We start from the raw sequence: 26,709 nt of genomic DNA, 5'->3' as shown, positions 1-26,709 counted from the left end.
CCGCTCCCTAGCACAAGAAGCTGGTGGAAGGGAACCTTTACGAAGAGGTCTCCACGGCCAGTTACTCGGAGAATGACATCAGCAACTCCATCAAGAACGGCATCCTGTATCTTGAGGACCCCATTGACCATGTAAGAGCCTCGCCCAGGCTTCGGTCTGTCTTTCCAGAACTAACAGCCACAGCGTGTGGGAGAGGGAAGGGTCTATAGGAGGGGTCGGCAACCTATGGCACGCGTGAGCTGATTTTTAATGGCACGCTGCTGCCTGCCAGGTCCCAGCTGCCGGCCCCGCTCACCCCGCTGTTGAACCCAGGCCAGGACCCTGGCAGGCAGCAGCGTGCCATGAAAAATCCTGCCTGCCCCGGCCCACTCTTCTGGGCCCCCCGCGGGGGCAGGGTGAAGAAGCTTGGTCCTGTCGGCTGCTGCTGCAGGGCAGGCAAGTTCCCCCTCCCCTGCCTCTTCCCCCAGCATGCTGGGTTCCTGCCCCTCCTCCTCTCCCTCCCTGCTGCAGATCAGCTGATGGCCCTTGAGCAGGAGGGGAAGAAGTGGAGCCGCAGCATGCTTGCTGCTCTGGGGAGGAGGCGGAGAAGAGGTGGGGAAGGGGGGGTGGAATCAGGGCATATCCCCTCCAGCCCCCTGCCGTGAGCCACTCTGGGCAGGGGGCTGGGAGCACCCCCACAACCCTAGCCCACACACCCAGCCCTCTGCCCTGACCCCTGCACCCCACACACACCCCAGCCTCCTGCCCTGATCCCTGCTTCCCCCCACGACCCCAGCCCTGACTCCAGCACCCCCAACACATATCCAGCCCCCCCATGCCCTGACTCCTGCATCCCGCTCACATGTCCCCAGCCCTCTGCCCTGACTCCTGCACCCTCCTCAAATACCCCCAGCCCCCTGCCCTGCCTCCTGCACCCCCACACATACCCAGCCTCCCCATGCCCTGACTCTTGCACCCCCCACATTCCCACCCCCACCCTGAGCACCAGACGGGAGCTCCTGCACCCCCCCCCCATTCCCACCTGCACCTCGCACCAAATGGGAGCTGCCCAGGTAAGCACTCCACACCCAAACCTCCTGCCCCAACCCTGAGCCCCCTCCCTCATTCTAGCTCATAGCCAGACTGTACACTCCAACCCTCAGCCTGCTCCTTCACCCCCAGCCCTGTGCTCAGTGCACTCCCACTCTCAGCTCAATGCAGAGAGAGAGGAAGAGAATGGGCTAGAACCAGGGAGAAGGTAGGTACCCACTCTGTGTGGGCAGGGCTGGGATCCCAGATCGGCAGCAGGCTGAGCGAGGTTGTCAGCCGGGACTCAGGCTGAGCGGGGCCGGCAGACGGAACCCCAGACCGGCAGTGGGCAGAGTGGCAACGGGCTGAGCCACACAGCCCACTGCTGGTCTGGGGTCCCGGCCACCGGCCCCGCTCAGCCCCCTGCCCGTCTGGGCTTCTGGCTGCTGGCCCCTTGCCAGCCGGGGTCCCGGCAACAGTTCCCGCTCAGCCTGCTGCTGGACAAGGTGAACGGAACCCCAGGCTGGCAGCGGGCTGAGCGGGCCGGCGGTGTAAGATCAGCATTTTAATTTAATTTAAATGAAGCTTCTTAAACATTTTGAAAACCTTGTTTACTTTACATACGACAATAGTTTAGTTATATAATATGTAGACTTATAGAGAGACCTAAAAAACGTTAAAATGTATGACTAGCATGCGAAACCTTAAATTAAAGTGAATCAGTGAAGACTCGGCACACCACTTCTGAAAGGTTGCTGACCCCTGGTCTATAGACTGCACGTGGAACCAGGAACTGGACCTCATGGTGCAGGCTGGAATACCACTGCTTGGATTCCAGCTGTGGGGAAGGAGGTGTCACAGTCCCGTCCCCTCCAAGGTCTTGAATCCTGGATCTTCATCACAGACCTCCACCATGTAAGCTAAAGGAGTGACTCCATTACCCAGTAGCAGTAATAGGCTGGTATCCTCTAGTGGACTACTCAGTGGAGTGGAAACACAACACACGTTCTGGCAGTGTGTTACAGGGGCATCAGCAAGCAGCATGGGGTGAACCCACATGCTTGCAATGCAAGCAGCTGTGATCTCTGGCAGATGCTGACTTCCTTGGACACCTCCCTGCCCTGTACCCATTCCCTGGCTTCCTTGCTGCCTGGTTCTGATGCTTCTTTCTCCTTGGCAGACCTGGAGCCCACATTACTTTGTGCTGACAAGCAACAAGATCTATTACTCCGAGGAGACGTCCCGCTACCAGTCCAATGAGGATGAGGAAGAGGTGGAACAAAAAGAGGTGTGTTTGTGAGGAGGAAAGGTGGAGACTGGGGGGAAGACAGTGCTTCAGCCACCTTCAGGATTCACCTACAGAGCCACCCAAGTACCTGCAGCTGCATGTACCCCTTTGGGTTGTGCTTCTGCCCCAGCTCACCGGCTAAGGAGGGTTAGACCAGGTCAATGCTTGGAGAGAAACTGGCCAAGAAAAGCCCAGGTGCTAGTATTAGTTACTCAGCAGAGGGGTGCCCTTCCCCGATCGTGCTAAACCCATGGTGTTAGGAGCACAGATGTGTGTTTTTGTAAGAGATGCAGAACCAAGGTCCTGACTACTTCTGGCCATTAAATATCCCACTGCACTTTTCACACGGCAGAGTATTAACCTCAGGGTCCTGCTCAGATTCTGGTTGGGGCTATTAACTTTTGCCGACTAGATCTCCAGGCGGTTCAGTGGGACATGAGAACCTTTACTACCTGCCCTAAACAGTTGGGCAGCATTGCTGTGCGCTGTTAGACTGCTGCTGTGCTCCACCCCAGAGGTGGCCAAAATGATTAAGGACATGACACCAAACCCACTCTCTCTCTTTCCTTCTGTCTCTCTCCCCTGGATTTCTCTGGTCTCTCCCCTCCCCGCCCGTCTCGTCCTCGGGCTCTGCGCCTCTTCAGGAGTTTAACAACAACGAGCTGCACTTCAGCGAGAAGTGGTTTCACGGGAAGCTGGGCGGGGGGCGTGACGGGCGCCAGATCGCCGAGAAGCTGCTGCATGAGTACTGCACCGAGACGGGTGGGAAAGACGGCACCTTCCTGGTGCGGGAGAGCGAGACCTTTGTGGGAGACTACACCCTCTCCTTCTGGTAGGAGCCTCCTGCGGCGACCTCCGTACCGGGGCACAGGATCCCCTCTGCCTCCGGCACCAGTTATCCCCTCACATCGGGGACTCGGTTTCCCTCCAGTCCGAGGTGGTAGCGGTGGAAAGCTGCTACCATCTGATGACAAGCTGGTGGGCCTCGGGCCAGTTCCTACTGGACTAGTCTCGGGAGCCACCAGAAGGGGCGTTGATCCTCTCCCTCGTTGGCAGCCTAGCAGCGAGGCCGAGACCTGAATAGATCCCGGAGGCTGGGCTCCCCAGAGGCAGCCTGTCAGGGTCGGGGTCAGGGAGGGGATGCTTGCCCTGCTGCTCTCCCAGTTCTGTGGCTCTACCAAGGGCTGCGGTTCTCAGGCCTGTCCACAACATCATTCCCCAGCACTGCGATGGCTGATGATCGGTGCTTCTCGGGGCATGGTGATGGCGCCCCAGTGCGGCTCAGGATCACAGACCGCAGTCCCATTGACTTCAGAGAGGCTCTTGCCTGAGTTAGGACCTCGGGATCTGGCCTTTATAGATTCCACGTGGGAGAGCTCCAGTGAGGGAGAGGTGGGCCTGACCCAAAGCTCTGAGCTAATGTAAAAAACCACAGCCATATACCTACAGCTCCCACATGCATCATCCAGGAGCAAAGGACCAAACCACCCGCCCCTGCCGCTGTTGGATTTAAAATAGCACCATGAGCTGTGAGCGGCCAGCTGGGTTAGTTGTGGACACCAGCTACTAGGGAGCAACATGGTCACACTGTCTAAGCCAGAGGTGGGCAAACTTTGGCCCACGGGCCACATCCAGCCCGCGGGACCATCCTGCCCGGCCCTTGAGCTCCAGGCCGGGAAGGCTAGCCCCCGGCCTCTCCCCTACTGTTCCCCCACCCCCACAGTCACACCGCCACGCAGGCAGTGCGTCTGGCTCCAGCCGGGCAGCAGGGCTGCAAGCTCCTGCTGCTCTGAGCTGCATGGTAAGGGGGTGGAGGGGTCCCGGGGTGGGCAGTTAGGGGATAGGGAGCAGGGGCCAGTTGGATAGGTGTGGGAATCCCGGGGGGCCTGTCACGGGGCAGGGGTGTGGATAGGGGTTGGGGCAGTCAGGGGACAGGGAGCGGGGGGGTTGGATAGGGGGTGGGCTCCCGGGTGGGGCGGTTTGGCCCCAGGGGGTGGTCAGGGGACAAGAGCAGAGGGGTTGGATGGGTCAGGGGTTCTGAGGGGGCAGTCGGGGCAGGAAGTGGGAGGGGGCAGATAGGGGATGGGGGCTAGGCTGTTTGGGGAGGCAAAGCCTTCCCTACCCGGCCCTCCATACAGTTTCACACCCTGATGTGGCCCTCAGGCCAAAAAGTTTGCCCACTCCTCATCTAACCCAATGTATTGCTCCAACATCCCTGATGGGTCGCCCGGCTGGCTGGCTGCTGTCTCTGTACCGGGCCGAACCGAAGCCCAGATCCAACCCCCGAATGTTGGGAGGCTCGATCCAAACCCTGCATTGTGACTCGGGATGTTTCCTTGCTGTCCAGTCGTCTCCTGCCCCCGCTCCCCCCCCAGGACTAGTGCAGCGGGTTGACCTTCCCCGCCATCCACTGTGCGCCTGGTTTGGGCAGCAGCTGGGAGACACGGTTTGCTCTTGGTCCTGCCCCTGCCGATCCCTTTTTCGTCTCCGCTGCAGGCGGTCCAGCCGAGTCCAGCACTGCCGCATCCACTCCCGGCAGGAAGCCGGCACCACCAAGTTCTACTTGACGGACAACCTGGTGTTCGACAGCCTCTACAGCCTGATCTGCCACTACCGCGAGGTGCCGCTGCGGTGCAACGAGTTTGAGATGAGGCTCACGGACCCCGTGCCGCAGCCGAACGCCCACGAGAGCAAAGAGTGAGCACATCACCTCTCCTCCCTTCCCCCTCTCCCCGTCCTTCCAGCCCTCGGTCTTCTCCACACAGCGCCTCTCTCCTCTTCGCCTCGCTTCTCTCCCCTCTTCCCCAGCGAGCACCCTCTGCTGACCCATCCGGCCAGGATCCAGCACCCCCTGCCGGAGATGAGGTGTCACTGGGGCTGCACTTCCTCTTCGACCGAGGCACTGTGGCCAGTAGAACTATTCTGTTATGGGGTGTCAGTGAGACAGCACATCAAGCTCTGGGGCAGGAGCCTGAAAGGGGGAAGATTCTGGCCTATAGCCCCAGCCGTGGCCGTTTTTTTGTAGAGGAAGCGACCCCCGCAGGCCCCAGGGAACCAGATGTACCCTCAGCCGGCTCATTCCCTGGGGATACCAAAGCGGAGCAGGGGTTTCATGTGTAAATAATCTCAGGCCACATATAGCCAAGACTATGATCGCCGGCAGAACAGCACATGGGCAGTATGGGGAGTCCCAAAACACAGGCGGCTGCCGCTCCAGCCAGCAGGAGATTGCCAGAGGCTTGGGGAATAAAGCTTTTACCCTCTTCCCAGGCTGGGGGCACTACAAGGCAGCACAATTCCTAGTGGTCGCCCAGCTCTGATTCATACCTCCATGGGCGTGCAGCCGCACATTTGAGCAGACCTGATTCCAAGTGCAATAGATACACATATGTGAGCTGATCTCACAGCTAGACACTCAGCCAGTGCATTAATACAGGTAAGAGATCAGACGTGTCCCTGGGACCCCTGAAGGGTGGAGAACCAGAACTGGATTCCCATGTTCACTGCACATGGACTCATTCTAGGAGATTGAAAGGAGTCGGCTCCTCTCTCACTTGCTGAGTCAATGCCATGGCACAGGGTACAGATGATGCATTGATCCTGCTGTGTGTTCTTTCCTGACCCAGGTGGTACCACACCAGCCTGTCCCGCCTGCAGGCCGAGCATATGCTGATGAGGGTGCCCCGGGACGGAGCCTTCCTGCTGCGCAAACGCAGCGAGCCCAATTCCTATGCTATCTCCTTCAGGTGAGTGCGAGCTGCCTAGGGTCTAGCTGGCAAGTCGGCCAAACCCATCACTGGGGCCTGAGCTGAGAAGCAGCAGACTTGTTTCTCTTGTAACCCACTGGAGTCAAAGGCTACAGCGTTCAGCCGTTGCCATCTCTCCTCCAAATCCCATGCTCTGCCATGTGCTTGCACACAATTTTCTCCAGTCTCATTAGCTGAGCACAATTGGGTTGGATGGGTTCCAGGACGGGGACCTTCAAGGAAAGCTGCTGCTGCAGGAAGTTGCATTGATGAGTCACTAGAGGTCCTCTTCCCTTCCCTCAGGACTGGCTGAGTTAGTCTACACTGCAGTTAGACACCCACGGCTAACCCCTGCCAGCTGACTTGGGCTCGGAGGGCTCAGGCTAAGGCGCTGTTAATTGCAGTGTAGACATTCTGTCTCGGGCTGGAGCCTGAGCTCTGGGACCCTCCCACCTCGCAGGGTGCCAACCCAAGCCCAAACATCTATGCTGCAATTAAACAGCCCTGCCCACCCGAGTCAGCTGGCACGGGCCAGCCATGTGTGTCCAACTGCAGGGTAGACATACCCGGTGTGCTGGGGCTGCTGCTCACTTGGAGTCAGTACTGACTGATGACACAGCGTGCTGCTAGGAGGCAGTCGTGCCATCTTGTGCTGTGCGCTGTTCCCCAATTCCTGCTGTCCACCCCAGAGGTGGCTACATTTCAGGGTGGGTGAAATGATTCCCCTCTGCAGTTTGTAAAAACAGAAGGCATGTCCCCCCTCCTCCACCTCCCTGCCCAGCCCCTCCTCATGTGCCCTTTGGGGTGTGTTGGTAACAGAGCAGAGGGCAAGATCAAGCATTGCCGCATCCAGCAGGAGGGACGGCTCTTCATGCTGGGCAGCTCCGCCGAGTTCGAGAGCCTGGTGGATCTGGTGAGCTACTACGAGAAGCACCCGCTCTACCGCAAGATGAAACTCCGCTACCCCATCAATGAGGAGACGCTGGAGAAGATGGGCACCGCCGTGAGTCCTGGGGGGCAGGGGAGCCCCATTGAGGGCATCGGGGAGCATTGCCATGAGAATGGCAGGGCACCAGGGTACAGGGGAAGAGGGACAATGCAGCTGGGCAGTGTAGTGAATATGAGGGGGCTTTATGGCCACCCCACAGAATCTTGGAAAAGCTGAACATGGCTGCATCTGGGGTCCCTAAACTTTGCTCAGGGGGTGCATTGGCGAGTTGCCCGGAGACCCAGGGAGCGGCTAATCAGATTGCTGGTGCTCTAATCCTTATGCAGAGGTGCAGCAAGTGCGGACTACATGTCCCAGCATGCAGTGCTCTGGCTCGATCCTAGGGGTCACGCTGCCCTTGGAGGTTGTAATCAAGGTGTGACACACAGGAGAGTGGGCAAGAGACAGATATTTCTGTACTGACCCAGGTTGTGAGTTCAATCCTTGAGGGGGCCATTTAGGGATTTGGGGCAAAAATTGGGGATTGGTCCTGCTTTGAGCAGGGGGTTGGACTAGATGACCTCCTGAGGTCCCTTCCAACCCTGATATTCTATGATACTGTATCCGCACTGGGGAGGTTGTGTTTCTATGACCCCAGTCGCCTGACATAGGCCAGGGGTACAAAAGGAAATGCCCCTATCCCATGACAGGAGGAGCTCCCAGCCGACCGTCTAGCTCCATTAAGGAACTCTCTATTCAAATCTCCCCTTTTCTAGTGAGGATGCACACAGGTCCCTTCCTCTGTTCCTCGAACTGCCCCCCAGGAGAGGGGGAAGGGGGGAAGCTGTGGGCTTGCCTCCCATGTTACCGCTGCTGCCTGTCCTTTGCAGGAGCTGGACTATGGAGCCCTGTATGAAGTGCGAACCCCTCACTTCTACGTGGAGGCCAACAAGATGCCAATGGCCAGGGTAAGAGAGCATGGGCCGGAGACTCCCCCCAGGTCTGCGTGGCACAGGGAGGAGTGGGAGGAGGGGGAGAGGGATTCACGTGCTGCCTGGGAACTGGGTGATACTTTGTTCCGACTTGCTGCCAGTTCAAGAAGAGCCCAGGACACCCAGCAGTCAGCCAGCCACCCTGGGAACTGCAGCCTGCATATCCCATCATGTTGTGCCTGTGGCATCCACCCCTGGCTGCCGACCCAAGTGCCAGACTCTCAGCGTTCCCTTGAAAGACATATGTTGAATCCCTTCTCCGTCGGTGAGCCCTGCAGAGCTGGCCTGGCTGGGAGCGCGAGAGCAGGGTCTCTTCCAGCTCCCCTCAGAACGGTTACAGCCGCTGAGCTCCGACGGCAGACTCTTTAGTTGGTGATGCAGGGACCAGAATGACCCAGCGTGACTCTCAGATCCCAGGCAGTGTTTTCAGCACTAGTAGCTAGAAAAAACAGCTCTTTATTTATCAGCAGCACGGGCCGGATCTGATGTCAGTGAGAGAATAAACATGGGAGCCCCCGGGGGCACTTATCAAATCACTTTTCAGGGCACCACTGCACCTTAAACTTCCCCTCCCAACAAGTGAACCCTTGGGCCGAGACCAAACACAGGACACATTAGCCCAAAGGGAGCTGTTTTCTGGTTATAATCAAAACCGTCTGGCAACCTTGAAAAGGAATCGGACTTGCCTGCTGCCGTAGATGGTTGCAGGAAATGGCAGTTACTCACCGTCTGTGCATTAGACCAGGAGACTGCATGGAGCTAAGTAAGAAGACCTGGAGATGTTCCAGAATCTCCCCTGCTCTGTTGGCAGCTCTGTAAGCCAGAGCGGCTGCCTCCTTAAGGCCTGAATCTGCCTCCCATACTCCCTATGCAGTCCCAATGGGAACTGTGGCAAGTCAGGCCCTTGATGATTATCCCAACAAGGAGCAAGGCCCGCTGACCTGTACCACGGCAGTCATGCTGTCAGAACGGCTGGCAGAGACTCTTGAAGCTCCAGCAACAGGCACCCACTCTGCCCACACTCAAGCTTTGTCCTTCTCTTCCCCCAAACCTGTCTGCAGAGACGGTGGAAAAACCTTTGACTTGCCCCTAGGAGAGCTGTGGAAATCTGCACTGATGCTTCTGTCTGGACACAGGGGATTGGGTTGACAATATGGCTGCTTCCAGCTGCATTATCACCCATCTAAACTGTTTATCAACATATGATATATAGAGAGAGAGAGTCCTCGGTTACCTGAGATCAAGGCCTGGGGAGCTACTTTATATTCCTTTGCAGTTTTTTTTCTGGAGCATTCCCTCCCCAGGAATGCTGGCCTCGTAGCTGCTAAGGCTAGCATGTCTCTGCTCTGCTCCCCAGTGTACGGTGAAGGCCCTCTACGATTACAAAGCCCAGCGGGAAGATGAGCTCTCATTCTGCAAACAGGCCATCATCCACAACGTTGACAAGCAGGATGGAGGCTGGTGAGTTCTCCCTCTCGGTCGCCGCTTTCAAAATGTCTGGTCAGGGGTCCACTCCTCTCCTGACATTGCCCAGTTGTCCTGGAGGAGGGGTCCCCTGGCTAGAAAGGGCGTCCTTATCAGATTGCGGTGGGGCCAGGGTGTGGTGGAGCCAAGAAGAAAGGCTACGGCTCAGGATAACCCAAGGTGTCTGATGTCGCTTTGTCTGATTGCTCTCAGGAGACGCTCCTTTCACAGGGACTTACCCAGCTGCTCACGAGCAGAGGAATCTCCTTGCTGGCTCAGTCCCGGCTAGCTCACCACCCAAATTACTGACACTGGGGGCCTGTTGAGAGATCCCCCTTTTTCTCATGGGGGCCATCTGCATCCTGGCCTGAGGGGCTGGGCCCCGAGGAGGGGTTCTTTTACCGGAGCTGAAGGGACACCAGTCGTGCATCCCCACATACCACGAGCGGCCCCAGATGCTCTCCACCAGCAAGGTGGAATCCTTCTTCCTCACTTACAGTCCGGACATCTGATGGGACGCCTGATCCCTGACATGCCCAGTGCTCCGCCCAGCCAGGCGCAGCTGTCCCATCTGCCTGCTGTGAACATCTTGTGGTGGAGCTACACTGCCCTCGCCGGGAACGAGCTCCTCTAGGTTCTTCGCTCCCCACTGGCACAAACGCTAACGGGCCGTGCTCCAGGCTGATCAGTCCCCTGAGCCACCCTGCGGAGGGCGGTCCAGGGGAGGCCAGCCTGGGGCTTCAGCTGCACGGGCCCATCACCCGTGACACAGCAAGTGCTGATTCAGCGTGAGACTGATTGTGTCCACACTAGAAGGGCTGCAGCAGCACAGCTGCAGTGCAGAGACTTGCTCCAGCGATGGGAGGGGCTCTTCCACGGCTGTCGTTAATCCCCCATTCCGAGAGGCCGTAGCTAGGTCGGGAGAAGAATCCTTCCATCGCCAGCTGGTGTCAGCGCTGGGGCTTCGGTCGGCCTCATTACACCGCCCAGAGCGTGACGTTTTCCACCGCCTGGAGTGATGGAGTTAAGCCGACCTACCTGTGTAGTGTAGGGCAGCCCCGAGAGCGCACGCTCATGTTACATCTCTGCCCTTCTCTGGCCCCTCCTAAATGCTCATTAAGACTCAGCCCTGGGTAGAGGTCATAGCAGATGGCAGAAGTGAGGCAGTCAGGGGAAATGACTTGCCCAGGACACGCCAGCAGAACCAGCAATGGAACCCAGGAATCCTGACTCCCACGTCCCTGCTCTAACCATGGGACACCTGGCTAGTTACCAGGGAACCAAACCCTCCAGCGATTCTCTGTGCCCTGGTCTATGCCCCAGGCTTCTTGCAGAGTGGAGCTCAGCAGACATCACCCCGGCTTCGGCTGTGCTCCTATTACAAGAATTGCATGCCTTGTGCGTGTTGCTGAGACGTTTTTTAATGGCTCCTTTTCTGTTTCCCTGTTCCAGCTGTTCCCCTGATATTGCGTGCAGTGTTCACATCCCTAGTACCCCTGAGTCAGTCTGCTTGCCTTGTTCCTGTTACCCCTTCTAGGTGGCGGGGAGACTACGGGGGCAAGAAGCAGCTGTGGTTCCCAGCCAACTACGTGGAGGAGATCATGAACACACTGGTGCAGGAGCAGGACGAGTCTGTGAGTTTAACCCCCACGCTGGCTCCTTTCCCCACCTTCCAGCACAATCTGAGGGACCCGCTCGGCTGTCCTGGACACCAAGGGGTCAATTTTGTGGGGGTGAGCAAGTAGAACTAATAGGCCGCCCCTGTTGCTAATAAGCCAGGGGCACCAAACCTGGCCCGGTTGCCAACTTCCCTGGAGCCCAAGTGGTGCTGAGAATCCTAACCACCCTCACCTTTAGTGTCAAGTAGGGGCCCAAGGAAACTACAGCTCCCAGCGTGCAGTGCTCCATCCCAGCAGCCTTCTTTCCTTCTGAAGTTCATCTCACCGCTCCAAACTACAACCCCCTAATTCAGAGATGGGCAAACTATGCCCCCCGGGACCCTCCTGCCCAGCCCCTGAGCTCCTGGCCCGGGAGGCTAGTCCCCGGCCCCTCCCCTGCTGTTCCCCCTCCCCCGCAGCCTCAGCTCACTGCACTGTTAGCACAGTGCTCTGGGCAGTGAGGCTGCAAGCTCTTGCCAGGCAGCGCAGCTGCAGAACCGCGGCCTCACCCCGTGCTCTGTGCTGCATGGTGGAGTGGCTGGCTCCAGCTGGGCAGCACGGCTGCCTGTCCTGGTGTTCTGGGTGGCGTGGCTGTAGCAGGGAGCAGGGGGGGATTGGACAGGGGGCAGGGGAGTTCGGAGTGGTGGTCAGGGGGCGGGGGTGTGGATAGGGATTGGGGCGGTCAGAGGGCAGGGAACAGGGGAGTTGAATGGGGGCAGGGGTCCTGGGGGGGCAGTCAGGAAAGAGAAGGGGGGTTGGATGGGGCGGCGGGGGGCAGTCAGGGGACAGGGAGGGGTGGATGGGGCAGGAGTCCCAGGGGGGCCGTCAGGGGGCGAGAAGCAGGGGGGTCGGAGAGGGGACGGGCGCCAGGCCATGCCTGGCTGTTTGGGGAGGCACAGCTTCCCCTAACCGGCCCTCCATACAATTTTGGAAACCCGATGTGGCCCTCAAACAAAGTTTGCCCGCCCCTGTCCTAAATGATTCCTCTCCCGCCTTGGTGTCTCTCTCCATCTGTCCAATAGAGCCCTGTTTAAAACCTGGTTGATAAATAGGAGAAGTGGATTTCCCCACCTTTGCTTTCCTCAAAAACAGCTGCAATGATTTTGCTCCAACTTAGGCAGGGTCTAGGGATCCATCCTGGAAAACCTCAGTCCAGAAAGCTGACTCTTCAGAGCAACTCAGACGAGAGGTTAGATCAGAAACTCTCCTGCCTCCATAATTTTAGTGACTACTGCTTTCCAGCCCTTCTGCTCGGTATTGCAAATACAGCAGGAGAAAGGCAGAGACTGTGGCCTGAAAGCAGAAAGCAGTGGTCTGTCTGTCTCTCTGTATTTGTCTTGGTAACTGGCCTTTCTCTGCCCCATCCCTTCCTCTCTTCCAGTCAGCAGAAAACAGCCCCCTGGGGAACTTCCTGAAAGGGTTCATTGATGTACCGTCCTGCCATGTAGGTGAGTGTCTGTAACTGTCGCCCGTGCAGTGAGAGGTTCTGGAATGTATTGTTTCGGGGGAGGAGGGGGAGGCTATTTAACCATGAGACACTGCTGGAGACAGAAGCCTCTTTTAACAGGGGCTGTAAGGAGTAGCATTTGGAGTATTCACCTTCTGCATGGGTGCTACTCCTGCCTGGAGCACCTGGCTGGGTGATTCCTGCAACTGCCCATCTGGAGGCAGTGTGGTCTAGAGGATAGAGCACCAGCCGGGAACTCTGGAGAGCTGGGTTCTATTCCTGGCTCTGTAACTGGCCTGGGCAAGTCAGTTCACCTGCTCTTTGCCTCAGTTTCCCCATCTATACAATGGGGATACTGACCTGCTTTGTAAAGTGCATGGAGAGCGATGGGTGGAATTTTCTATCGGAGCTGGGTATTATCATTATTATTAAATGAGGTCTAGTGGGTCTAAACCTGTTTCCTACTGGCTGGATTCCTACCTTGGATCCCTCAGTGTAGTGAGTTCTGGGGGGTTTCCTGTGAGCGGGGCTGCGGAGTACCGTGTAAAGTGACCAAAGGGAGGTCGGCAATGCCTTTACTGCGCCCCAAGGAGCAGGCTCTGGAGTGTCCCTGTCTCACCAGAGCTTTGTAGCAGGCATCTCTGTGACGGTCGGCGGTGACTTCAGAACTGCTGGGAAAGAGCTCGCTGCCAGCCTGTGCTCTTGTGTGACTGGCTGAGGCTCTCCCAGCTGTGGCCCTGCCCAAGGCCTGCAAGGGTGCTGCTATCTCGTGGCCCCCGTTTGTCCTAGAAATCTGAGGGTCTCCGTAGCCAAAGGGACTTAGAAGGAAGGGGACTCACAAGGAGAGGTCAGTGCTGAGCACCCGCAAGCCCTAGTGGGGAGCTGAATCCAACCCAGAGGCAGATTTGCTGAATGGCCTTTACTACAGCTTAACAGTGGCCTGAGCTGAAGGCCCAGCCCGTTCCCATCCCTGCACTGCTGCCTCCCTTTCCTCGGCGGTAGATTCGAGCAAGCTGCCTCAGAGCTGTGGCCCTCTCAGGAGAACTGTCCGAGCTTTAGGGCCCAGTCCTGGGGATGCCGAGCATCCTCGGCCCCACGAAAGTCAGAGGACATTGAGGGACCTCAGGACCTCCTGAGACAGGCTATGAGATGCAGAGCCTCCCGTATCTCTCTTGGCTTGATGTGAATAAGGGGGAGGTCAAGCTCAGAGCCTTTCGCCCTCTTTCCTCCCCCAGTTTCCCCTGGTGTGAGTGACGTCTCTAGGAGGTGAGTCAGGAATCACACCCTGCTTCAAACAGCTGGCCCAAGTGCCGTGGATAGGCAAGGGCTGCACAGGGCAACAGAGGACCAGGTTTCACGCTCAGTTCTGACGCTCTGCCCGAGGTGATGATGCGTCAGAGGAAGGAGCCGATCCCCTCTCCCCCCCGTGTGCAGCAGGTTGGAGAGCAGGACCCTGGAGGGGTCCTTTGTTCCACAGAGCTGTCCATTAGGAATCTCTCCAAGTAAAGCCCCCTCTGATATCCTTATAGTTATCTCCAAAGACGGGAGGAGCTCCAAACCATTTGTCTTCACCATCCATTCCCAGCAGATGTCCCACCCGTCCCAGGCGCTGGACGTGGCTGCAGACACACAGGAGGAACTCAACGACTGGGTGGCCAAGATCCGGGAGGCCACACAGAACGCAGATGCCAGGGTGAGTGAGAGGAGCCGTGCGCTTTGAGCGCCGGTGGCGTTCATTGTCACCATTAGAATGACCCTAACGAACGTCCAATGTGTCTCACGACGGTGGGGGCTGGGGCTCACTGTGGTGGGTGCCATGGTGCCCAGGAAGGCAGAGCGTTCCCCACTCCCTGCCTGCGGGAAGTGCAACTCCACTCCCTCAGGCTCTAGCTTACCTTGCCGCTTGGGTCTGAGTGAGCAGTGAGCACTAAAGCTAAGGGGTAATGCCCAGACTTTGCCCATTCAGGGACCCACTGGCAACTGAAGGGATCCATTAAATGAAGAGGTTGTAGCCACCATCATCCCGAATATGGAGGTGCAGCCCTTGGGAAAAAAAAAGTTCCCAGCATGCATTCCTCCAAAGCAATCTCAGCGGAAGGCTGCATGGTTCCTTATGGAGCACAGAATGCTGGGACCTGTAGTCTCCAGAGGGCGCACCTCTGTCTGGAAGGGGAGCGTGCGCGTGGGCTGCATTGCAGGACTCGGGGGTTCCCCTGAAACGTCCTTGCCGCGGGTGAGGATGTAGTGCCCAGCCCTCACAGACAGGCTCTGCCAGTCCATTTGTGCGGGGCGTATCAGTGGCTCAGGTTTCGTGGCCTCTCTGCGTTCTCGGCAGTGACCTGAGCACCTGCCTTTCCTTGCGCAGATGCAAGAGGGGAAGATCATGGAGCGGAGGAAGAAGATCGCCCTGGAGCTCTCCGAGCTGGTCGTTTACTGCCGCCCGGTGCCATTCGATGAAGAGAGTAAGGCCCCAGCTGCTGCTGCTGCGTCACTGACTGAGCCCTCCGAGTGGTGTGGCCAGTGTTGACGGGAATCAAACAGGCCCTGGGAAGATCCTTCCTACCCATAAAAACAGCTGCTCCCTCCAGGCCCTGCCTGAGCCCACAGCCATCCTGGCCAGCTCCGGTTCCCAACAGAACTGCCCAGCCCCAGCCCCGGCCCCTCTAGCCAGCCACCCATCTCCCCTCCAGGATTCAGAGCAGCCGAGCTCCATAGCAAGTGCACTGGTAGGTGGGCAGTGGGCCCCATGCGGAGGCTGAGCCCTGAGTTCAGGCAGAGGAAAGTTCACGGTGGGGACTGCCAGCCTAGGGAACAACTGTCCTCAGTGGGCATCACTGATGTGCCAGGCTCCAGAGCACCCTGATGCCTCCCTAGCGAGGGCCTCCAGTGGCCACCCACTGACCCTGCCTATTGTCCTTGCAGAGATCGGCACAGACAAGGCTTGCTACCGGGACATGTCCTCCTTCCCCGAGACCAAGGCCGAGAAGTATGCAAACCGCAGCAAGGGCAAGAAGTTCCTGCAGTACAACCGACGCCAGCTCAGTCGCGTCTACCCCAAGGGCCAACGCCTGGACTCCTCGAACTATGACCCGCTGCCCATGTGGATCTGCGGCAGCCAGCTGGTAGCCCTTAACTTCCAGACCCCCGGTAACTCTTCAACCCCATACCCATGGGCACGGGACAGTTCAGACACAGATCCACTCCCTTTCTCATAACATGAGATGCTTTGCCCAGCTAGCTTTGAATGTCCTGAGCAATGGGGCTCCCCTCCCTTCCCTGGGGAGACAATCCGCAGCTGAATGGCTTCCCTAAGGAAGACCCTGCAGTCACGTGACCAAGAGCCAACCTGACACAATTGCCAGCAACCCCAGGGGTTCCGTCCCCTATACAGGCGGTTCCCACGCAGGGCTGAGTACGCATTGCAAGGTGCCGTTTGTGGAGATCCCGGCACCGTCTCCCATCACGGCACAAGGCACGGGTTTGCCTCTGTGTGACAGAAGTGGGGGGTTTAGCTCTCCCAGCCAACAGCACTGCCGGGGGCAGGGCCTTCTGCACAATGCGCACTTGCCTCCATGCCGCACAGAGACGTCCTGCCTCCACGTTGCCTCTGGCCCCACAGGGGCTTCTCCCCCAGCTCATTGGTCATTGCCACTTGGATTAGTCCCCTGTCCCTTTCTCCGCGTGCGGATTGGTTTGTGCCCCTTTGAACGCTCCGTTGTCTCTCTCTCAGTGCGGATTGGTTTTTGCCCCTTTGAACAGCCTGTTGTCTCTTGCCGCATGCTGATTGGCTGCTGCCTTTGGGCTTCTTCCAGATAAACCAATGCAGTTGAACCAGGCCTTGTTCATGCTGGGAGCCCGCAGTGGTTACGTCCTGCAGCCAGACATCATGAGGGACGACTTGTTTGACCCCTTTGACAAGAGCAGCCTGAAGATCGTGGAACCCATCACTGTGCAGCTCCAGGCAAGTGAGAGACCAGCCTAGGACTCGGGGGGAGGACCAAGAGACCCAAGTCCTGGGACCTGTCGCCTCAGGCCCGTCAGTCACTTAATATCTGTCTCTTTCATATATTGATACCGGGGGCCAAATCCTCATCTCCATCACACCCATAGAACCCCACTGCAGCCAGGAGGCCCGCATGGGGGTAAAGGAGGGCAGCTGATGACAGAGAGGCATATTTCACTGTGACCCCTCCCAACCTCACAGGCAGGGAGCTCAGAGCCTGCTCCAGAAACACAGGAGGCCCCAGTGCTTGAGCACAAGGAGAATCTCTGTTGGGTGTTAGCAGTATACAGCCTATGACACACAGCTGAGCAGTGGTTCCATCCTGTAGAGGGCAATGCCCCCCCCCCATATATATAAGACTCTACTTCCCTGCTTGTGTGACACCCCCCCCACACACACACACACACATACACATATACAGACTCTACTTCCCTGCTTGTGTGGGGTGAGCCATTTTTTATGTTGAGTCAGTAAAAGATGGTGAACTCAGGATGCTAGTGGGCAGGGTGAGCAGGGTCTGGGACTAGCCCCCCAGCTCCATGACTGAGTGTTTCTGCTGCCAAGAATTCCAATCAGGGATAAGCAGCAAGGCCTGGGATGTGACAGATGCGGGATCACGTGGCAGTATAGGAGGGCGCTTAGACACCACTGTGAGGAGCATGGTATAAAAACCTGTCAAGAATAGAATAGAATAGAATAGTGAGTGGTGCGGGGACATTGGAAAAACCCCTGAGGCCGGAGCGGGTGTGTACTGCTCCCATCCCCTGGGAGTGCGCTGCCTGCCCCCGCCGGTGCATAATGATTTAGGACACACAATGTCACAGCGGCGCCGCCCCTGAGGACAGAATGGGGGCTCCCTAGTGAGGAGGATCATACCCTAAAGATGAACATTACAGAAACCCAGCACAGAGATTGAGTCAGAAATGAGACAACTAGGAGCTGGGATCAGGAGTGGCGGAAGCTTCCTAAAAGTGCGGGGGGGAGGGGGGAACTGGTGCCCAAACTGTGGCCCTGCCCCCCATGCCACCCCTTCACCCTGAGGCTCCACCCCACTGCCGCCTCTTCCCCCCAAGATCCCACCTCCCATTCGCTCCTCTCCATCCCCCTGTCCCCGCTCTGTCTCTCACCCTTACGGCCGGTCAAATGTGATGGGGCCTGGCCCCCTGGCCCGCCCTGTTCTGGCACCCTTGGCTGGGATTCTGCAGCAGTTCTAACATTGCAGTCCGCTCGTCTCTTCCCGGCATCTCCACCTCCTCACCCCAGATCCTAGGCGCCCGGCATCTCCCCAAGAATGGCAGGAGCATCGTGTGCCCCTTCGTGGAGGTGGAGGTCTGCGGCTCGGAGTTTGATAGCAGCAAGAACAAGACGGATGTCGTAGGTGAGGAGCTGGAGGGGCTGGCGGGGAACAGGCATTGCAGAGAACAGAACTGGGCCCTCTCCTCTAGCAGAACAGAATACTCCTAATAGGCTCATCCCCCACCTGGCCTGCGCAGAAATTCAGCTGGTTCCCTGCATGGCTGGGGCTGTTCATTAATTGCAGCATGAATACAAGGGGCCTGACTTTGCTGTGCCATAGATTGCCCTGAGCCTCCCACATGCCATACACAGACCCGTTTGTCAGCCTCCGTACAGGAGGCAGCAGAATTCATGCCCTGCAGCTCTCAGGGTACTGGAAGCCCATGTGTTGGGGTGGCGAGGGGCAGCTCCCCCATGAACCGCCCCTCTGGAGCGGCTGTGTGGACCCTGGAAGTGTGATGTAGCAATTGCCCTAATAAGGGGCTGTGAACCCTCAGAGCTGGAGATGGCATCTGTAAAAGGAGCCATCTCAGCCCGTGCTCCCTCAGTGCATCTGCCCTTAAACTGCTCCCCTTGGGAGAGGGTGGATCTACAGGGACAGCGTGATCCTAGAACAGGGGATCTGTTAGTAACATCGTTCTCCCCGGGAGTAATGGAACTGATTTGTTTTTGAGCAGGTCCCACGCACTCCAGCAGGCAGCGGTGATGTGTGCATCCGGGCCGGTGTACCCTTACATGGGTCTGACACCTGCCACAAGGGGGGGGGTGATGGGTCCCTACAGACACACAACTCGGAGCGTGTCTCCCGCAAGTGCCAGTGGCGTGTGCCATGTACACACACACCCGCACCAGCCAACTCCTTTGCCTTGCCAGACGGCGGGCGCTCCCCTTTGTTCTCTGCTGGCGTAAGGCGTTCAGAGGCTTGTGTTTCTTGTGCACTGACCGCCCCCTTTTTCCGCCAGCTGATAATGGCCTGAACCCCGTGTGGCTTTTCAAGCAGTTCGTCTTCGACATCAACAACCCTGAGTTTGCCTTCCTGCGCTTCGTGGTGTACGAGGAGGACATGTTCAGTGACCCCAACTTCCTGGCCCAGGCCACCTTCCCCGTCAAGGGCCTCAAGACAGGTACAGGCTGCCTGCCACTAGCCCCTCCTTTCCACGCTCCCTCCCCAAGGTAGGCCTGTCCCCAGAGCCAGCTCCGCATGGGGATTTCCTCACCCCAGGACCCGGCAGGCATCTGCCTGTTCAGCTGGCAGTGCCCACCCCTCCCAACTCTGTCCTTACCAGCAACCCCCTGATGCCCCAAACCTGCCAGCTTCCTCCCTTCCCAAATGTGTGTGTTGCTGTGAGATCTCAGGTAGGACAATGTGTGAGCTTGCCGGGTTTGCAGGGGAGTGTGCAAGAACATCTGCGTGCGCACAGGAGCGTGCGTGTGAGCGGGAGGCCGGTCCTGGCTGCTTTCCTCTGTGCCCGGGCATGTTGGGAGGGCAGTGCGGGTGCTGGGATGGAGCCATGCTGACTGGGTTGTTATCACCCCGCTGCTGCCTGCAGGCTACAGGTCAGTGCCCCTGAAGAACAGCTACACTGAGGACCTGGAGCTCTCCTCCCTGCTCATCCACATCGAAATCATCAACGCCAAGGTGAGTGCCCTGTGACGCGACTCACCCCACCAGGAGCTGCCTGCCCCCAGCATCAGCTGGTGCCTTTAAGTCACTTGCCTCCTTTGGTCGTTAGCCAGCTCCCGAAACTCCCTTCTCACCCAGCCCCCTAGCTCTGACTCCGAACAGCGCTGCAGAGCCAGCTCGTCCCTGCCTCGCCCTGCAGAGCTGCCAGCCTCTGAAGGAAAGGACTGGCTAGGAGAACTGAAAACAGTGATGTGATGTCTGCACCATAGGGACCCCTTCCATCTCCTTCCCCTGCTGACAGGCCTTGGGAGCTCAGGGCACTGCTGGGGCATCTGAGCAGCCCACGCCAGCTGACTGAAGGTGAAGCTCAAACAGCCAGAGGAGGGCCAGCTTATAGCATTCAGCAGGGTAGCCTCATCTTTCCTGCAGAGGTGTGGCCCATGGAGACCACAAGTCCCAGCATGCAATGCAGCTTCCGGCTTAGCTCCCCTAGGAACTCAGCATGCTGGGATCTGTAGTCTTCAGAGGCCACACCGCTATCGCGATGTGCGTGTGGTGGGTGCCAGCTGAACGTGGCTGCTGGTGAGGTGCCCACGTGGCCTGTAGCTGGACAAAGGAGGGATGCCCCGATTGAGGGCCTAGGCCAGGGGTTCTCAAACTTCATTGCACCACGACCCCCTTCCGACAACAAAAATTACTACACAACCCCAGGAGCGGGGGCCGAAGCCTGAGCTTGGCTGAACCTCCCTGCCCTGGGTGGGACCAAAGCCAAAGCCCAAGGGCTTCAGCCCCAGGAAGGGGCCTGTAACCTGAGCCCCACTACCCAAGACTGAAGCCCTCTGGCTTTGGCTTTTGCCCCAGGCAGTGGGGCCCAAGCTTCGGCCCCAGCTCCAGCAAATCTAAACCAGCCCAAGCAAGCCCATTAAAATGGGGGTGGCGGTCCACAGTTTGAGAACCGCCGGCCTAGGCACTAAAGAGCGCTCACACTGCACTAGTTGGATATACCCCTTGTGGCTTGGTACTGCTCACTCACCGGTCGCAGAGGGCGCTGCGGAGCAGCGTGAGGCACTTCCACTCCCACGCAGGAGCTGAGCAGTCTGCATTCCTCAGTGCTGCCAGCCAGTCGGGCTCAGCTGTCCTGGGCAGCTGGAAGGTCCCCAGGGAAGAGTGTCACATAGTGGTTAGAGTTGCTGGGTTCTGCTTACTGCTTGGGCACTCACTTACATGTGGCCTTGGACAAGGCCCTTCCCCTCTCTGCCTCAGTTACCCCATCTGTGAAATGGGGAGAATGGTTCCACTGCTGTCCTAGCTCACAGGGTGGGCTGTGAGGGTTAATTAAAGCATTGGGTTAATTGACTGGGAAGGGGCATGCATGTCACTAAATGATGGGGCAGTTTGGGACATGGATCCCTATTAGAAACTATGCTGAGGCTGGCAAACTCATGCCACTTGTGATTGAAAGTGATTCTGAAGCCAGCCGTCTAGTTCTGGAGGGCTAGTGGACTCCTGGCCCCTGGGCTACCCAGAGGCACAGCCTCTCTTGCCTCATGAGAGTGTGTTTCTCGAGGTGGGGCAGGGAGGGCAGGCTGGTTGCTCAGCTCCTGACGAGCCCCTCTCTGTGCATCTCCTTGTCGCAGGAAGAAGACGAGGAGAACCTGTACTCCTCCATCCAGCAGCTGCGTGACCGAGCCAGCGAGCTCTCCAACCGGGTCTCGAGCTTTGAGCACAGCAACAACTGTGACTTGCGCCACCAGCAGTGGCTGGACGAGCTGCGGGCGGCCAAGGAGCGGCTGGTGGAGCTGACCGAAGTGCGCAACAGGAAGTGAGTCCCAACCCCAAGTAGATAAACCCCATCCACCCACCCCGGGGAGCTGGGATAGAACCCAGCTACTTCAGCATCAAAAACACAGGCTGCTGCCCCCGCAGCTAAGGGAGCGCTCCCTTAGCTATAGTAATAGTAGGTCCTTTATCCACTCTGTAGACCAGCCACTGGAGGGCAGTGTGATTACACATGCACTCCTCCCTCTGCTAAGACAAGCATAACTGTCCTCTCATGAAGTGACAAATCCCAATCCCTTAGAGAGCAGCTGTGAAGCCTGCAGACATCTGCTGTCTTCTCCCAGGGGGCCATGGCTAACTGTCCAAAGCCACCTTACGCATTCTTTCCCCCTCCAGGCTGATGGAGAAAAAGAAGAGAGATCGACAGATGGCCAACAAGCACAACTGAGCCAGCCGCGGGGCTCTCCCAGCTGGGGCCCTCTGCTGGGGAGCCTGGAAATTCTTGCCCGCAGGAGATCTGGCTGCTGATACCAGCCATCCCCCGACAATCCACCTTTCCAGCTGGCTCGCTGCCTATCACCCTGCATCAGTCAGCTGTCCTGGGGGGAAGAGACATTGGCTGCTAGAACTGCAGCACTTGCAGGACCTGGAGAGAACTAGCGGTGGTTCTGAAGATGGGAGTGCAGGGCTGTGTTAGCACCTTCCCTGTTGTAATAACCAAGCTTTTCAATGAGCTGGAAATGGGGTCACATGCCAGGGGGCGCAATACCTCTCAAGAGGATTCGAGCAGCCACCCGGGGCAGGGCTTCCCATCCGCCACCTTATCCCCAGTCAGTCTGATCTGCTTCAACATCTGTTTAAATTTTTTTTTTTTTACCACTATGAGACTTCCAAGAGGGGGGAGGAGAGAGGCACATCTCAGGAGCTGTAGGTTCGAAGCCTTTCATAGCTCACCAGTCTGTGTTTGAGGTGGGGTCCCTAGGTGACATTTCTCTGCATTACGAAACCACCGCAAGCCCCGGCGCCCTGGGAGTTCCAAGGGCAGCAGGGGGTGACTGCAGAGCAGGATCGAGGGGCATCGGCCGAGCTGTGTGTGGTCCAGGGGGCTGCGGGTTATAATGGAGGGGCATCGGCCGAGCTGTGTGTGGTCCAGGGGGCTGCGGGTTATAATGAAGGGGCATCGGCAGAGCTGTGTGTGGAGCCCTTTGGACTGGATAACAGGGGCTCTGCTCTGTGCTCTGCCTGGCTGTCGCCCCGCACAAAGGTTAGAGGAAACCCTGCCCCCTATTTATTTATTTATTGGGTGGTTGGTGCTCGATCCCTTGCTCCGCCACCCTTTAGGGTTGGGGTGACACTTGCCCATGTGTTGCAGCTCTCCCTGAGCCTGCAGGGCCTGGGGAGCTGCTGTGACCCCCAGGCTCCTGCTCTGCAACGAGAGAAACAGCTCTAAATTTCCCTGCAGGCATTCCCAAGTGGCAGCCGAAGGCTACTACCAGTCAACCGGACACATTGCGGGGCAGAGGCCCCAGTGTATTGCTGGAAGCCTCAGGCTGAATGGCCGAGAGCCGGAGCCACACAGCTGGGGGGGTTCCCAGTCCCACAGCGGTAAGACAGGCACATTCCCATTCCCCCTTGGTGGAGCTCCCAGTGTTCAGAGGGAATCATTCCCTCCTCCTGGAGCAGATCAGAGCCTGCGGAGCTGACCAGCCCCACGCTGGTGAGTGGCGTACCTGCTTCTGCCTTGCCTTGTGTAGCTGAAAGGGCTGAAAGGTCAGGGCGTTCTTGTCATTGCAGCTGAAAGGGCTTTTCCCCTGTGCATTATGCACTGCCCATCGCCTCGTTAGCTCGTCGAGCAGAATGATGCAGGGAACGGGGATGAGGAATCAGTGGACTGAGAACCAGCGGCACTCTGCACGTCGCTAGGGCTTTCCATCTTCCCATTGCCGGACATCTCCACAACCCCCAGCAGGGAGGCAAGTCAGTATCATTCACCCCACCGGACCAACCAAGAAACCGAGGCACAGAAAAGGGAAGGGGGCACGCAACAAGTGAGTGGCTTCGGAGCCAGGCGTCCAAACGATCGTGCTGCCTCCCTGCAAGTTTGAGTTGGCCTGAGAAAGGACTGTCAGCGGGCATGATCACACAATGATGAGGATTAGGCACCACAGACAGGAGCCCGGCTCACTCAGACCCACTTCTGAGCCCCTGCCTAGGGCAGGAACACAGGCTGCCCCGCCCTTCGGGTGTCATGTACTAACAGCTGGGATCTCCAGCGGATGCCAGTATGTAGGAGATGCTCGCTGAGCCAGTGCTGAGGTTTCCACGCCATTTAGCTGTACAGGGAAGATTTAGAGCCAGGAACTGTGCGGGGATCTCGAGAAATAGCTGCGATTTCTTTTTTCAATGTGTGTATAAACCGTGGGGAGGGTTCTACGACCAGCTGCAGTAGCAGAGCATGTGGAAATTATGCACTGTCTCCTGAGAGACCCCACGGGGTGAGGGAGGGGAGTCAGGCCTGGGCAGAGCCCCACCTGCACTCTGCAGGGGCGGGGGACAGTCGCCTTTCAGAGCAGATGTAAAACCAAGGCCCTGACCACCCACAGTCACTAAGTGCCCTGGGCACATTCCTTTGTTGTTGTAATTACGAATCGGTGCCGTAAATAGAGGGCGGAAGGGGAGGGTTGACCTGACACCAGCCCCCTTCCTCACAGGGCTGACAATCTAAACTCAAGTGACCCAGTCACTGGAGCTTGCCGGCCACATTTGGGGAAGGTGGAGGCAAAGGAAGCTCGGCCTATGATCCTGGGGAGGTTGTTCCAGGCATGTGGCGCAGGATGGAAGAAAGTAGGAGATGGGGGTGGACAAGGGCAGGAGGAGGGTAGGCACAAAACTCCAGCTCAGGTAACTACATTCTGCCAATCTAGCATGCCCAGCGCAGTTACAGTCAGAGAGTTTATCCTTGCTGGCCCTTCTTTAAACACTGTTGTGTGGTGTTGCTGTGTGCTGTTAAACAGCTGCCACATCCCACCCCAGAGCGGGCTGCATTTCAGGGATCAGTCTATAGAGCACTTTGGGATCCTTCAGGATGAAATGTGCTATATTATTAATTATTATTATTATTTTATTTGTATGACAATAGCTGAGATCAGGGCTGCATTGTGCTAGGTGCTGCACAAACACATAGTTACAGGCAGTCCCTACCCCTAAGCACTTGCTAAAGAGACATTGCAGGCAAAAGGTGGGAGGGGACACTGAGGCACAAAGCGATGATGTGACTTGCTCGAGATCACCCGGCAGGTCAGTGGCAGAGCTGACCATAGATGCCAGTCTCCTGAGTCCCTCCTGCTGGCAGTGCAATCCACTGTGCCATACGCTGCTACAGAAGGGAGCCGGAAAGAAACCGAACGCCCAGCTGAGATTCCCCTGCCCTCCCAGCCACTACAGATCCCTGCCATTTCATCGCTCCTACATAAATCCCTTCTTTTTAAAAACAGTACCTCTGATCTGAGAGCAGTGAAGGGGCATGTGAAACCCCTTCTGAGGAATCCCAGACAGAACTTCTCAGCGTGCCAGAGCCTCAAAGGGATAAATAACAGGAGGAGAGCAGGAAACCACTTTGGATTCATGCCTGTGTTGTGAGGGGTTGTCCAGCCTCTCAGCTCCGAGATTCAGCATCCCAGGGGTCCAAGAAGAAGGGCCCCGTGTCTGCCCAGCTCTGGGATTGTTGTGAATGTAACATAATAAGTGGGAGGATGCCAGGAAAATGCCTGAGGTGCCTCAGTGGGCCAGATGCAGCCTTGGTGTAAGCACTGAAGCCAATGGAGTTGTGCCCACCTCCCCCAGGGCTGAATCTGACTCGATATTTGTTTTGGACCCATGTGGATGATAAGGGGGGAAGCCAGATGTTGGTTCCCCTTCCCTGTTATATTGGAGGTGCACAGTTGTATGTCAGCCCCTGGAAGGTGCTAGGAGATGCTGGCACTAGGGGAGGTACTGACGTTTCCAAGAGTGGCTAATAAAAGAAGCACAAGGGAGCCAGCAGCTGGAAGACTGGTCTTTGCAGCAGCTTCAGGCAGGCATCGGGTCAGGAGGTTATTGTAGGTCTCATGCAGGAGGATAGGGTGTCTCTATGGGGGATCCGGCATCCTGCTGGTGTCACTGCAGGGAGAGCCGTGAATTCTTTGTATGAAAATAAATCTATTTAGCCAATATTTATACACACGGGGTTGGTCTTGTTTTCTGTCGGCGCGTTGCCCCACTTACCCCAGCGACCTCTACAGTCTCTGTCCACTAGCTCTCAATTCTGGATTCACAGCAGGACATTGGCCAAGTGCAGCCCATCATTTCCCTCATCTGTAAGGAAAAGGGGCAGCTCCAGGTTCAAATCCCACCCCAGCAGACAGGTTGCTCAGACCTAGAGAAAGACGCCCTGGCTCTGTTCCTGGCCCCTGTGGGGATTCAGTTAACATGCTGCTTACTCTCCTCTTATACGTTATTAATGAAACTGCACCAGTCCCACTAGACACAACCCCTGACCCTGAAGAGAAGTGGAAGACAGGGAAGAGAAAAGGACTATATTGAAGACAGACACTGAGAAAGATTCACTCCTCAGACCCCATCCCATCCTCTCACCACTAGGAACTTACATCATTTTCCATGGGTGACCCGTGCTCTCCCCACTCATCTAAAAACCATGGGGAAAACATCACAGGGATGGTCAGTTCCTCACCCAGCCCCTGGCCTGGGTTTGAGTGTGCTTTGGCTGCTCATGTGTCCCTGCAGACCAGGAATGACTCTGTTTGCAGGTTTCAGAGTGGTAGCCGTGTTAGTCTGTATCAGCAAAAACAACGAGGAGTGCCACAAGTACTCCTCGTTCTGTTTGCAGGACCTCTCGCTGTGGCCATGCTGGGGTTTGCATAAACCCATAAACTTCAGCAGACGGGCCACCCAAAGGAGCCCCCGCATGGCTGAGCCAGTGGCATGGGCAGCGGGCTGACTGCATGCACACGCACACGGGGCCAGCCCTGAGCAGCAAGCGGGCTGGGGACAGAGTGAGTGAGTGTGATGGAGAACAGAGAGAGGCTGAGAGTGAGAGAAGAAGGAGGGAAGGGGGGGGAAACGACGAGTGCCAGAGCAGGGAAAGAGCAAGGTAAAGGAAAAAGAAAAGACAACATGAGAGCGGGAAGTGGGATTCCTTGTCCCTCCCCCCAGCCCAGCTGCCCTAGCTGTCCTGTGCCCTCCTCCCTGACCCCCACCAAAGCTAACCCCTCCCTCCACCAGGACAAGTGTCCCAGCTGTGGATCCCCAGGGCAAGGAAGCACCATGCACAACCCTTCGCAGCCAGACACCCACCAGGCCCGGGCAGCATGTGCACCCACCACCCAGGTGCAGCAATCCCACCCGGAAGGCTGGTGGCGACTCCCCCTCAGGAGCAGCAGTGGCGGGGCTATGACACACAGCAAGCCTCCCAGCTGCG

The 26,709-nt window shown here is 57.5% G+C and overlaps 1 protein-coding gene and 1 long non-coding RNA gene across 3 annotated transcripts in view; one reads left to right on the top strand and one right to left on the bottom strand.

Annotated features, from left to right (window-relative positions):
- Positions 1-21,681, top strand: part of LOC144260252 (1-phosphatidylinositol 4,5-bisphosphate phosphodiesterase gamma-1-like) — a 73,991-nt gene extending 52,310 nt beyond the window's left edge. Inside the window, exons 14-32 of the mRNA XM_077808808.1 lie at positions 12-131; positions 2,189-2,296; positions 2,941-3,128; positions 4,793-4,993; positions 5,923-6,042; positions 6,862-7,045; positions 7,861-7,938; positions 9,320-9,423; positions 10,964-11,060; positions 12,466-12,532; positions 14,061-14,224; positions 14,897-14,993; positions 15,454-15,678; positions 16,344-16,492; positions 17,798-17,912; positions 18,793-18,954; positions 19,381-19,469; positions 21,092-21,276; positions 21,630-21,681. Of these exons, the coding sequence (XP_077664934.1) occupies positions 12-131; positions 2,189-2,296; positions 2,941-3,128; positions 4,793-4,993; positions 5,923-6,042; positions 6,862-7,045; positions 7,861-7,938; positions 9,320-9,423; positions 10,964-11,060; positions 12,466-12,532; positions 14,061-14,224; positions 14,897-14,993; positions 15,454-15,678; positions 16,344-16,492; positions 17,798-17,912; positions 18,793-18,954; positions 19,381-19,469; positions 21,092-21,276; positions 21,630-21,681 (2,505 nt within the window). The remainder of the gene's footprint in view (positions 1-11; positions 132-2,188; positions 2,297-2,940; positions 3,129-4,792; positions 4,994-5,922; positions 6,043-6,861; positions 7,046-7,860; positions 7,939-9,319; positions 9,424-10,963; positions 11,061-12,465; positions 12,533-14,060; positions 14,225-14,896; positions 14,994-15,453; positions 15,679-16,343; positions 16,493-17,797; positions 17,913-18,792; positions 18,955-19,380; positions 19,470-21,091; positions 21,277-21,629) is intronic.
- Positions 21,682-25,084: 3,403 nt separating this feature from the next.
- Positions 25,085-26,673, bottom strand: LOC144260250 (uncharacterized). 2 transcript variants are annotated; one of them, XR_013345005.1, is made up of 3 exons: positions 26,586-26,673; positions 25,497-25,586; positions 25,085-25,412 (listed from the first exon to the last, which is right to left on the bottom strand). It is a non-coding gene; the product is annotated as an uncharacterized LOC144260250 (long non-coding RNA). The 2 variants fall into 2 exon arrangements; XR_013345004.1 differs by having other exon boundaries at positions 25,085-25,391.
- Positions 26,674-26,709: the final 36 nt, after the last annotated feature.

Source organism: Eretmochelys imbricata, chromosome 2 (genome assembly GCF_965152235.1).
Source record: "Eretmochelys imbricata isolate rEreImb1 chromosome 2, rEreImb1.hap1, whole genome shotgun sequence".
Classification (NCBI taxonomy): Eukaryota; Metazoa; Chordata; order Testudines; family Cheloniidae; genus Eretmochelys; species Eretmochelys imbricata.
Note: the sequence above shows the minus strand (reverse complement) of the source record. Positions and strands in the feature narration are given on the sequence as shown.